A 14,211-nucleotide genomic window follows, 5' to 3' on the forward strand; every position below is an offset into this window, starting at 1 on the left:
ATTTTATATAACTTCTTAAAGTTCTACTATCATGGATACAAAGCTCTCAAAAGCCTATGGTTCACATATAGTTTCTTAGCGTTCTGTTACAGTATGACAGCTGCATAAGCCCGAGGCAAAAATACAACTGCTATTAACTCTTGGAGCTGGATACACAGAAAAAAAAATGCTGCAGGTAAAAAAGTCTATTAATAGAAAGGACCTGGTTCCCCAATCTATCTCGTTTCTTACCTCATAGGATGTAAAATTGCACCAGTAAAATTGCATGAGTTAGGCATGATCTTCTTCCCTCATGAAGATCATGCCTAACTCAACCCCATTCATTTAAAGTCTCCAAACCAAACAAAAGGACAACACCCAATATCATTCATGGGATCGTCATTTTGTGATTCCATTTGTGATCCTGCAGTAGGAATTTTAGCCTGGAAAGGATCTATTGCGAAGAGTCAAATCACGAAAACTGAGTACCGAGTGCAGTAGGTGTTTGGTCATTGTTCCCATTTTGCATACCCCCTGATCAGTACTCAGGATGGGCAAAGGTGCCCATCAGCTGTATTTCCAACAGAAAAGCTCACTGTCAACTGTCAACACCGTAGATATTACTGAGGATTAAAAACATTGAAATTAATTTTGTGCAAGTTCAAAACCTGGATAACTTCGGCTTGCATTTTCCAAGTAAATCCAATTGTCTAAGCCAAACTGGCCATCATTAGTTTAAAGGCCCACTTCTGTAATTGCGTCCCGTCTCTGCTCAAACCATCTGCCATGATTATCTGCAATCCTAAGAGCTAATAAGACAATGAGCATCTGGCAACAACTATCATATTTGGATGCCAGATTCAGACTGTTGATCTAGTCCTTGAGAATTACAAATACCCTTTAAGCTAAATCATTTTTTCCTGCTGGTTAAGACACCGACACCATGCTTGAATTTAAGCACCTTCCAATACTTCAACTGGCTATCTTCATGAGCTAGCTTCGAATGTGACTGTCACCAGGCTATTCAACAGTGCTGAGGCATACCAGAGTCAAGTCTGATTTTGTCCTCACTCAATTTCTAAAGAGATGCATTTCCAGCAGGGATCACTGGACAACGGTCGGGAGCAGTAACGTTGGTTAGTTTTCCCTTCTCAAGAGTACCAAGGCTAATTGTTGTGTTCATTCTATTAAGTTCCTACTAAATCAGAGAAATGGAGTATAACCTCTCCTGAATAAATCCGGAATGGAGGGTAGCTAATGTAACACCACTTTTTAAAAAAGGAGGGAGAGAGAAAACAGGGAATTATAGACCGGTTAGCCTGACATCAATTATTAAAGATGAAATAGCAGCGCATTTGGAAAGCAGTGACAGGATCGGTCCAAGTCAGCATGGATTTATGAAAGGGAAATTTTTTGAGGATGTTTCCAGTAGAGTGGATAAGGGAGAACCAGTTGATGTGGTATATTTGGACTTTCAGAAGGCGTTCGACAAGGGCCCACACAAGAGATTGATGTGCAAAGTTAGAGCACATGGGATTGGGGGTAGTGTACTGACATGGATTGAGAACTGGTTGTCAGACAGGAAGCAAAGAGTAGGAGTAAATGGGTACTTTTCAGAATGGCAGGCAGTGACTAGTGGGGTACCGCAAGGTTCTGTGCTGGGGCCCCAGCTGTTTACACTGTACATTAATGATTTAGATGAGGGGATTAAATGTAGTATCTCCAAATTTGCGGATGACACTAAGTTGGGTGGCAGTGTGAGCTGCGAGGAGGATGCTGTGAGGCTGCAGAGCGACTTGGATAGGTTAGGTGAGTGGGCAAATGCATGGCAGATGAAGTATAATGTGGATAAATGTGAGGTTATCCACTTTGGTGGTAAAAACAGAGAGACAGACTATTATCTGAATGGTGACAGATTAGGAAAAGAGGAGGTGCAAAGAGACCTGGGTGTCATGGTACATCAGTCATTGAAGGTTGGCATGCAGGTGCAGCAAGCGGTTAAGAAAGCAAATGGCATGTTGGCCTTCATAGCGAGGGGATTTGAGTACAGGGGCAGGGAGGTGTTGCTACAGTTGTACAGGGCATTGGTGAGGCCACACCTGGAGTATTGTGTACAGTTTTGGTCTCCTAACCTGAGGAAGGACATTCTTGCTATTGAGGGAGTGCAGCGAAGGTTCACCAGACTGATTCCCGGGATGGCGGGACTGACCTATCAAGAAAGACTGGATCAACTGGGCTTGTATTCACTGGAGTTCAGAAGAATGAGAGGGGACCTCATAGAAACATTTAAAATTCTGACGGGGTTAGACAGGTTAGATGCAGGAAGAATGTTCCCAATGTTGGGGAAGTCCAGAACCAGAGGTCACAGTCTAAGGATAAGGGGTAAGCCATTTAGGACCGAGATGCGGAGGAACTTCTTCACCCAGAGAGTGGTGAACCTGTGGAATTCTCTACCACAGAAAGTTGTTGAGGCCAATTCACTAAATATATTCAAAAAGGAGTTAGATGAGGTCCTTACTACTAGGGGGATCAAGGGGTATGGCGAGAAAGCAGGAATGGGGTACTGAAGTTGAATGTTCAGCCATGAACTCATTGAATGGCGGTGCAGGCTAGAAGGGCCGAATGGCCTACTCCTGCACCTATTTTCTATGTTTCTATGTTTCTATGCCTGATAAATCTTCTACAATTTTTTGAGGATGTAACTAGTAGAGTGGACAAGGGAGAACCACTGGATGTGGTGTATTTGGACTTTCAAAAGGCCTTTGACAAGGCCCCACACAAGAGATTAGTGTGCAAAATTAAAGCACATGGAATTGGGGGTAATGTATTGACATGGATAGAGAACTGGTTGGCAGACAGGAAGCAGAGAGTCGGAATAAACAGGTCCTTTTCAGAATGGCAGGCAGTGACTAGTGGAGTGCCGCAGGGCTCAGTGCTGGGACCCCAGCTACTTACACTATACATCAATGATTTAGATGAAGAAATTGAGTGTAATATCTCCAAGTTTGCAGATGACACTAAGCTGGGTGGCGGTGTGAGCTGTGAGGAGGATGCTAAGAGGCTGCAGGGTGACTTGGACAGGTTAGGTGAGTGGGCAAATGCATGGCAGATGCAGCATAATGTGGATAAATGTGAGGTTATCCACTTTGGTGGCAAAAACAGGAAGACAGAATATTATCTGAATGGTGACAGATTAGGAAAAGTGGAGGTGCAACGGGACCTGGGTGTCATGGTACATCAGTCATTGAAGGTTGACATGCAGGTACAGCAGGTGATGAAGGAGGCAAATGGTATGTTGACGTTCGTAGCTAGAGGATTTGAGTATAGGAGCAGGGAGGTCTTACTGCAGTTGTACAGAGCCTTGGTGAGGCCACATCTGGAATACTGTGTTCAGTTTTGGTCTCCTAATCTGAGGAAGGATGTTCTTGCAATTGAGGGAGTACAGCGAAGGTTCACCAGATTGATTCCCGGGATGGCAGGACTGACATATGAGGAGAGACTGGATCAACTGGGCTTGTATCCACTGGAGTTTAGACGAATGAGAGGGGATCTCATAGAAACATTTAAAATTCTGATGGGATTGGACAGGTTAGAGGCAGGAAGAATGTTGCCGTTGCTGGGGAGTTCCAGAACCAGGGGTCACAGTCTAAGACTAAGGGGTAAGCCATTTAGGACCGAGATGAGGAGAAACTTCTTCACCCAGAGAGTGGTTAACCTGTGGAATTCTCTACCGCAGAAAGTTGTTGAGGCCAGTTCGTTAGATATATTCAAAAGGGAGTTGGATATGGCCCTTATGGCCAAAGGGTATGGAGAGAAAGCAGGAAAGGGGTACTGAGGTTGAATGATCAGCCATGATCTTACTGAATGGCGGTGCAGGCTCGAGGGGCCGAATGGCTTGCTCCTGCACCTAATTTCTATGTTTCTATGTTTCTTTCTACCGGCAGGTTCTCAGACAGTTACTGTATCCTCTGTTTACAGAAATAATGTTCATGGGTGTCACCCTTGACACTGTCAGTCAAGGGTGGCCAGCTGCTCTGGTGAAGGACTAAGAATTACCTTCGATTTAGAGTTCAGCAGCACAGTGCTCATTGCAGTAGTATTAGCTCCTGCGGATACTCTCACCGAGATTAATCTAATTTCGGCATCTAACAATGCTCCTGCTATTTTGCAGAAATTGTTGATTAATCTTTTAGCCATTTTGATTACTCGTGCCCTCGTTATTTTTAGGCACCAAAGGAAATATAGCCTTATGGCTTAATCTGAGGCCAAGAGGATACTAATGCCTTCACTCCAGATTTCCTGGTGCTGTTGTTCGGGACTGCTGCCCAGAAATGGAAAATTGGCACGAATGACTGATATTACTGTGGCATTCTGATTGCACGCAGAGTAACATTAGGCTTACTGCACAATATACAACACCTAATGCAGACTTTTAGGACTGATGTCAGTTTTTAATCAGTGTAAGTTCAAAACGACAGGATATTGTGGAAATCAAAATTAATTTCCATCTTTCTAGTTTCTTACCTCCATTGGAGTGATGTAGTCATTCATTCCTCTGTTGTACACATAGATCATGGCATCATACAGACAATGTTCCCAACACATATGGACTACCTACAAGACAGGCAGAGAAAACATATTTAGTCACAAGCATCATTGCAGGAGTGGCTTCTTTTCAACCCTTTCACGTTAAAACCCAAACTCAGAACAGCACATTTATCATGTTAGAAGACAACAAAAAAAACCATCCACACAAGAGTGGCAAACTAAAACATAATTTCAGAGTTTAAACTTTTTTTAGATTCAATATCAATTATTTGGGGACTCCAATCACATTTTTCATATAATCAAAAAATTACGAACACAATGCGGTGTTTCATGAGTCATATTTTCCTAATTCTCTCTCTCAATACTCAGGGGCCAATTTTAAATCTACCGACCCAGGTGAAACCAGCAGGTGGATAGTTAAAAACAGCAGGTTACTTACCTCTCAGATCCCGACCATTTGTGGTGTTAACCGGCAGGGTTTTGCAGGCAGATGAGGCACCTGCCTAAAGCAGCCAGGAGCCTCATCATTTATGACTAATGGGATTCTATTACATTACTAGGACAGCGATGCAACTTTAACCGGAGCATGAGCAGGGAAGCCACCACACATCTGTACCAATGTACTCTTAATTCAACTCGCATTTGGAATGTGAATATGGCCTGGAATGACACTGTTCCCATTTCCTTTTGCCTTTGAGTAAGGGAAAAGGCTTGCTTTCTAAACAATGCTATCCCCAATGATATAGCTAATATCAGAATTATAAACCAACATAAAGAAAGAATTTGCATTTATATAATGCCCATCATATCCAAAACGTTTTACAACCAATGGATTAATTTTGAATGAAGTCACATCTAGGCAAAGGCAGTAGACAATCTGTGTACAAGGTCTTGCAAACAGAAAATGAATGAATGATCAAATCATCTGTTTTTGGTGGTGCTGGTTAAGGGAGGAATGTTGGCCAGAATACCAGGGGAACCCTCTAGTGATCTTTGAATTGTGTCATTGGATCTTTTACATCACCTGAGCAGGCAAATGGGGCCTCAGTTTAACATCTTGTCTAAAAGACAGCACCTCCGACATTGCAGCACTCTGTGATCAATGCATGACAGCACATTATTTTTGAATCCAAGCGACAGTTATGAAAGGGTATAGAAGTGGCTAGATCTGTTTATCAATAATATTCATAATCAAACTGATTGGAATTGTCACAGCAAAATATAAAATAGCTAGCTTTAGCAACCTGAAAAGCTTACAAAAAGGAAAATGAACTACATAAACATAAAGGCTATATATGAAACTGTTCATTATTAGATTACAATTCATTACTTTTTGCATTTGGAGTTAAAGAATAAACTTTCTACTATAAATATATAACTATTCTGTCACTATTTCATTACTTGTTTGATCACTTATTATAAAGTTGTAACAAGGTTCTGTGATGCTTTCTTACTTTTGAAGACCAGAGAAAAATCTTGTGGAGGCATCGAATAAAGTCCAGCAGCTTAATTTTTTTTTTATAAACAGGAAAGGTAGTGTTGTTCATTATTCCAGACACATGATTGGAAGCTTACCAAGAGCTTAAGGCTAGGCAAGACATTTTTGAAAGTATGAGGGATTGGGACCTATAAAGCAGGAAGGAGCATCATAATTTATTAGCATGAGAGTGAACTAATATACGGGGGACAAAATAATCTAAACTATGAAAGGCCCAAAAACGTAATCATGATTACTGCTCACCTGTTGAATGTCCAAGCTAGTGATGTCCATATGTACTATACATGCTTCAATGTTCTCCATCATGTCCCTGTCCTGAAAGTGGATGAGCAGATCCTTCATTACCTGTGGTGTGATGCTCGTCAGCTTGTCATTCAAAATATAGGGTTCCAGGCACTCAAGAAACACTCCCTTTGCCACTGACATCTCACTCAATTTATTATAAATCTGGCCAAATAGAAGATCTCTGCATCAAAAAAAAAAGAAAAGCATTTTACTACAAAACTGTTTTAGATAAATACTGAAAGAAAACATTTGCTCGGGCAAACTAAGATTTAGAATTTCAAGCCATATAATCTTACTTTCTGTTGTTTTTTAAATGCAATTCATAGCCAATCCTATGATTTATCCATTACTGGGTTAACATGTGTCCACTTTTAATTAGCAATTGGTTAGTTTAATTGTATACAAGTAGCAGACCTTTCCCTTTTGGGTGAGGCTTGCTAGAAATAGAAAATGGAAAGGAATTGCATCTAAATTGGTTGGATAAACAAACGTAGAATAGATAAAACAAAATCAAGAGTTTAGCTCACAGGTAACAGCAACTTTTATTTATATAGCATCTTTAATGTATAAAAAGTCCTACATCGGCAAGTGTCAGCCATGGCTCAGTGTGTAGCACTCTCGCCTTCGAGTCAGAAGGTCGTGAGTTCAAGTCCCACTCCAGAGACTTGAGCACAGAAAGCTAGGCTGACACTCCAGTGCAGCACTGAGGGAGTGCTGTACTGTTGGAGATGCCGTCTTTCAGATGAGTCGTTAAACCGAGGCCCCATCTTCTATCTCAGGTGGACATCAAAAGATCCCATGACACTATTTCGAAGGCGGTGTCCTGGCCAACATTTATCACTCAATTAACATCACTGAAACAGGTTATCTGGTCATTATCGCATGTTTGTGGGAGCATGCTGTACGCAAATTGGCTGCCGCGTTTCAGACATTACAACAGTGACTACACTTCAAAAAAAGTACTTAATTGACTGCAAAGCGATCATGATAGGTGCTATATAAATGCAAGTCTTTTTTTCTTTACACACTAAAGTGTAGAATTACTGTTGGCCATATTAGCAAACATCTAATGTGTTCACAAGACATTCCTTTGTCCATTACTTTAGTATTGACATCAACAACTTGCATTTGGACATTGTCTTTGACATATTAACCACTTCATTGCACTTCACAAAGGCGGAATGAATACCAAACAGAAGTAGGAGAAAAAAAAATAGAGGAGATTAAAAAAAGACATGGTAGTGTCTTTGAAGGAAGTTTTTGAAAGTTGCAGAAAGGTAGTAAGATGTAGTGGTTTAGCGAAAGAATTCCAGATGTAGGGTGGGCATGGCTTAAGTCTATGGCACCAATTGTAGAATGGAGTGAGGGGTATTACAGACAATGCCAGAATCAAACAGAGGATATGCCGTAGTGGGAGGATTTGTTAATGAGCAACATGATTTTGAATTCAATTGATGAGGGGACTAGGAGCCATTGAACAAGGACAGGAGTGATATGGGAACTGGACTTATTGTGGATAGGAGTTTTGGACAAGTTGAAGTTTACACAGAGTGGAGCATGGAAGGCCAGCAAGGAAATCTTCAAAGAGGATGAGCCTGAAAGTATGGATGAGAGTTTCAATTGAGGTGAAATAAGGGCGGAGTCGGGCAGTATTGCAGAGATGGAAACAGGAGTCTTGGCGACGGACAGGATATGGGGTATGGTGTCTGAAGTTCAGCTCACGGTCAAACAGGACTCAGCTTGAGTGACTAGCCAGAGAATGAGACAGAGTTTAGAACCAGAGTGTGGAGCTTTTGGCAGAACCCAAAGGGATGAGGAAGTTCTGTCCATTCACAACTTGATTTTGGACAAGCAGTCAGATAACACAATGGTGGTCATGGAGAGATACAGTTGGATATCATCAGCATATATATTTAAAAAAAAGACACGTGAATATAGTGCCCATCACATCCTCAGGACGTCCCAAAGTGCTAAATAGCCAAATAGGAACTTTCAAAGTGTAGTCACTGTTGTAATGAAATGAAACTTCACAGCCAATTTGCACACAGTAAAGTCCCACAAACAGCAATGTGATCATGACCAGATAATATGTTTTAATGAAGTTGGTTGAAGGATAAATATTGGTAAAGTCATGGGGATAACGCCCCTGCTCTTCTTCGAAGTAGTGCCATGGGGTCTTTTACATCTACCTAAAAGGGCAGACGGTCTAGTTTAAGGTCTCATCTGAAGGACAGCACCTCTGACAGTGCAGCACTCCCTCAGTACTGCACTGGAGAGAGTCAGCCTGGATTGTGTACTCAAGTCTCTGGGACTCAAACCCATAACCTTCTGACTCAGAGTCAAGAGTGCGACCATGGAGCCACGTCTGACACCTGAAACTGACTCCATGCATATAACTGATATCAACAGACAGCTTGCAGACAAGGAAGAACAAGTCCAAAGTTCAACACTGGAGCACTTCAGAGGTGATTGTTCAGGGTGGGAAGAGATCCTACTACAGGAGGTGCTGGCTACATTGGTGTATGTAGGAGGGGAACCAATTGAGGACAGTGCCATGGAAATAAACAATCAGGAGACATAGTGGAGGAGGATGATGCACAGAGAAGAATGGTCAAAGACAACAAAGAACAACATGCCATTGACTAACGCCTGAATTAAAAGAGCAGACACAGGAATTACACATGAATTAGTTAAACCTGCATCCATTAATATCGCAAACAGTAACTTCCAGATTAAATTTTTTTTTTTAAAAACAGCCTTCTCAACTTGTTCAGCTACCGTAAACATTTGTGCACAAACATCCCACGTTCTCTCTGTTCCTGCATCCTCTTTAAAATTGCACCATTTAATTTATATTGTTCTCCTCATTCTACCTACCAAAATCTAGCACTTCACACTTCACTGTGTTAGATTTAATCTGCTATGTGCCTGCCCATTTCACCATTATGTAATGTCCTCCTGAAGTCTGTTAATATCCTCCTCATTGTGGCCAGAGCCTCCACAATTTCCACCCTTACTCCCTGCTCGCGAATATGCATCCCATCAGGACTGGGTAACTTTTCTACTTTGAGGACTGCCAACCTTTTAGAACATAACATAAGAAATAGGAGCAGGAGTAGGCCATACAGCTCCTCGAGCCTGCTCCACCACCATTTAATATGATCATGGTTGATCCGATCATGGACCAGGTTCACTTCCCTGCCCGCTCCCCATAACCCCTTATTGGTTAAGAAACCATCTATCTCTGTCTTAAATTTATTCAATGACCCAGCTTCCACAGCTCTCTGAGGCAGCGAATTCCACAGATTTACAATCCTCAGAGAAGAAATTACTCCTCATCTCAGTTTTAAATGGGCGGTCCCTTATTCAAAGATTATGCCCCCTAGTTCAAGTCTCCCCTATCAGTGGAAACTTCCTCTCTGCATCCATCTTGTCAAGCCCCCTCATAATCTTATACGTTTTGATAAGATCACCTTTCATTCGTCTGAATTCCAATGAGTAGAGGCCCAACTTACTCAACCTTTCCTCATAAGTCAATCCCCTCATCTCCGGAATCAACCTAGTGAACCTTCTCTGAATTACCTCCAAAGCAAGTATATCCTTTCGTAAACATGGAAACCAAAACTGTACGCAGTAGTCCAGGTGTGACCTCACCAATACCCTGTACAGCTGTAACAAGACTTCCCTGCTTTTATACTCCATCCCCTTTGCAATAAATGCCAACATTCCATTGGCCTTCCTGATCACTTGCTGTACCTGCATACTAACCTTTTGTGTTTCATGCACAAGTACCCCCAGGTCCCGCTGTACTACAGCACTTCACAATTTTTCTCTATTTAAATAATAACTTGCTCTCTGATTTTTTTTCTGCCAAAGTGCACAACCTCACATTTTCCAACATTATACACCAACTGCCAAATTTTTGCCCATTCGCTTAGCCTCTCTATGTCCTTTTGCAGATTTTTTGTGTCCTCCTCACACATTGCTTTTCCTCCCATCTTTATATCGTCAGCAAACTTGGCCAAGTTACACTCAGTCCCTTCTTCCAAGTCGTTAATATAGACTGTAAATAGTTGGGATCCAAGCACTGATCCCTGCGGCACCCCACTAGTTACTGGTTGCCAATCAGAGAATAAACCATTTATCCCGACTCTGTTTTCTGTTAGTTAGCCAATCCTCTATCCATGCTAATATATTACCTCCAACCCTGTGAACATTTATCTTGTGCAGTAATCTTTTGTGTGGCACCTTGGTAAATGCCTTCTGGAAATCCAAATACACCACATCCACTGGTTTTCCTTTATCGACCTTGTTACATCCTCAAAGTGTTCAGCAAATTGTCAAACATAACTTCCCCTTCATAAATCCATGCTGACTGCCTGACTGAATTGTTTTTCCAAATGTCCTATTACTGCTTCTTTAATAATGGACTCCAACATTTTCCCAACCACAGATGTTAGGCTAACTGGTCTATAGTTTCCTACTTTTTGTCTGCCTCCTTTTTTAAATAGGGGCACTGCATTTGAAGTTTTCCAATCTGCTGGGACCTCCCCAGAATCCAGGGAATTTTGGTAAATTACAACCAATGCATCCACTATCCCTGCCGCTACTTGAGACCCGAGGATACAAGCCATCAGGTCCAGCGGATTTATCCGCCTTTAGTCCCATTATCTTAGAGTACCACCTCCTTAGTGATTGTGATTGTGTTAATTTCCTCCCCCCTATAGCCTCTTGACTATCCACTGTTGGGATATTGTTAGTGTTCTCTACCATAAAGACTGATACAAAATATTTGTTCAGAGTTTCTGCCATCTCCATGTTCCCCATTACTAATTCCCCGGTCTCGGCCTCCAAGGGACCAACTAGCCACTCTTTTCCTTTTTATAAACCTATAGAAACTCTTGCTATCTGTTTTTATATTTTATGCTGGTTTATTTTCATAGTCTATCTTCCCTTTCTTAATCATTTTTTTAGTCATTCTTTGCTAGCTTTTAAAAGCTCCCAATCTTCTGCCGTCCCACTGGTTTTGGCCTCTTTGTATGCCCTTGTTTTTAATTGGATACTGTCCTTTATTTCTTTAATTAGCCATGGATGGCTATCTTTTCTTTTACACCCTTTCTTGGAATATATTTTTCTTGAGTTGTGAAATATCTCCTTAAATGTATGCTACTGTTCATCAACCGTCCTACACTCTAATCTATATTCCCAGTCCACTTTAGCCAACTCTGCCCTCATACCTTTGTAGTCTCTTTTATTAAAGCTTAGTACGCTGGTTCTAGATCCAACTTTCTCACCCTCCATCTGAATTTGAAATTCAACCATGCTATGATCGCTCATTCCAAGGGGATCCTTTATTAGGAGACTGTTTATTAATCCTGTCTCATTGCACAATACCAGATCTAAGATAGCCTTCCCCCTGGTTGGTTCCGTTACATAATGCTCAAGGAATCCATCCTTTGTGCACTCTATGAACTCTTCCTCAAGGCTACCCAGACCATTTTGATTTGTCCAATCAATATGGAGATTAAAATCGGCCATGATTATTGCTGTTCCCTTTTTACAAGCCCCCACTATTTTCTGATTTATACTCCTTTTAAGTACCTCCTCTTTATCTATTTTTATCCTATCTATCTAAGAGTGTCAGCCTTGGCTCAGGTGGTAACACTCTTGCCTCCGAATCAGAAGGTTGTGGAGTTCAAATCCTACTCCAGAGATTTGGCACAAAAATCTAGGCTGACACTCCAGGGCAGAACTAAGAGTGCTGTGCTGTCAGAGGAGCCATCTTTTTGATGAAAGGTTAAACTAAGGCCCCGTCTTCTTCCTCAGGTGGACATAAAAATTCCCACGATACACAGAATGAACTCTGCTTGGCGGTCTTCAATATCCATTACTAAAAGCTGGCCGTGTCCTGAAGTACATAGCTGCCAGACTGGGCCAGCGGCAGCTGGTGAGAGAACCAACACGAAGGTGAAACCTTCTTGATTTTGTCCTTACCAGTTTACCTGTCAGAGATGCATCTGTCCATGACAATATTGGTTGGAGTGACCATCACACAATCCTTGTGGAGACAAAGTCCTGTCTTCACAGTGAGGATACCCTCCATTGTGTTGTGTGGCACTACCATCGTGCTAGATGGGATAGATTCAGAACAGATCTAGCAGCTCAAAACTAGGCATCCATGAGACGCTATGGTCCATCAGCAGCAGCAGAATTGTATTCCACCACAATCTGTAACCTCATGGCTTGGTATATCTCTCACTCTACCATTACCACCAAGCCAGGGGACCAACCCTGGTTCAATGAGGAGTGCAGAAGAGCATACAAGGAGCAGCACCAGGCGTTCCTAAAAATGATGTACCAACCTGGGGAAGCTGCAACACAGGACTACATGCATACTAAAGAGCGGAAGCAGCATGCTTTAAACTGAGATAAGCGATCCCACAATCAACGGATCAGATCAAAGCTCTGCAGTCCTAACGAATCCAGTCGTGAATGGAGGTGGACAATTAAACAACTAACCGGAGAAGGTGGCTCCATTAATATTCCCATCCTTACTGATGATGGAGCCCAGCACACAAATGTAAAAGACAAGGCTGAAGTGTTTTCTGGACCTTGTGCGCAAATTGGCTGTCATGTTTCTTACATTCAACAGTGACTACACTTTAAAAGTACTTCATTGGCTGTAAAGCACTTTGGGACATTTAGAGGTCATGATAGATGCTGTATAAAAGTGTTAGTCTTTCTTTTATTTTATCCAAATATCACTACTGTCTCTTCCTTTACTGTTACATTGGCAGCATCCTCTTCTCTAGTGAAGATCAATGTGACATATTTGTTTAGTACCTCAGTTATATTCTCTGCCTCCACACGAATGTCTCCTTTTTGGTCCATAATCAGTCCCAGATTTCCTGTGACTACCTTCTTACTAGTTATATGTTCATAAAAGACTTTTTGGGGTTCACTTTTATATTACCCACTAATCTATTCTCACACTCATTTTGCACCTCATTCCCATTTTTAGATATCCTCTACTTTCTGCACTCAGTTTGGTTCTCTACTGTATCATGAACCTTAAATTTGTCATAAGCCTCCTTTTTCTGTTTCATTTTAATCTCAGTAGCTTTAGTCATCCAGGGAGCTCCAGCTTTGGATGCCTTCTTTTCTCCCTTCATGGGAATACATCTACTCTGTACCTGAATCATCTCCTCCTTGAAGGCGTCCCATTTTTCAATTTCAATTTTGCCTCCCAATTTTTGATTCCAATCAACCTGGGCAAGATCACTTTATAACTCACTGAAATTAGCATGCTTCAGTTAAGTATTTTTACATTTGATTATTCCTTGTCCTTTCTCATAACTATTCTAAACATAATGGTCACTGTTCACCAAATGCTCCCCCCACTGAAGCATGTTGCAATGGGCTCACTTTATTCCCCAGAACTCCTTTATTTCCCAGCGCTACTTCCTTCCTGATTGGGCTGGAAACACACTGATCAAGGTAGTTCTCTTGTATACATTTCAGGAATTCCTACCCCTCCTTGGCCTTTACATTGTTAATATCCCATTCTACATTGGGATAATTGAAGTCCCCCATTATCACCACTCTATTGTTCTTGCATCTTTCAGTAATTTGCCTGCAAATTTGCTCCTTTATCTTATCACTATTTGGTGTCCTATAGTATACACCTAGCACCGTAATAGCATATTTTTTCTTAATTCTAACCAAATGATCTGTCTTTGACCCCTCAACTACTTCATCCCTTTATCGTTTATTTGATCGCTAATGTTACACCTGCCCTCCTTTCTTTCTTTCCCTATTTTTCCTGAATATAAAGTTCCCAATCCTCCCTTTCAGATCCATGTTATTGTCACTGTACCATACTGTGGCGACTTGTGCCTGCA

The 14,211-nt window shown here is 41.6% G+C and overlaps 1 protein-coding gene across 1 annotated transcript in view; it reads right to left on the bottom strand.

Annotated features, from left to right (window-relative positions):
• Window positions 1–14,211, bottom strand: part of vps8 (VPS8 subunit of CORVET complex) — a 961,193-nt gene that overhangs the window by 743,070 nt on the left and 203,912 nt on the right. Inside the window, exons 21-22 of the mRNA XM_070876055.1 lie at window positions 6,269–6,491; window positions 4,504–4,593 (exon numbers count right to left, since the gene is read on the bottom strand). Of these exons, the coding sequence (XP_070732156.1) occupies window positions 4,504–4,593; window positions 6,269–6,491 (313 nt within the window). The remainder of the gene's footprint in view (window positions 1–4,503; window positions 4,594–6,268; window positions 6,492–14,211) is intronic.

Source organism: Pristiophorus japonicus, chromosome 3, assembly GCF_044704955.1.
Source record: "Pristiophorus japonicus isolate sPriJap1 chromosome 3, sPriJap1.hap1, whole genome shotgun sequence".
NCBI classification, from domain to species: Eukaryota; Metazoa; Chordata; class Chondrichthyes; family Pristiophoridae; genus Pristiophorus; species Pristiophorus japonicus.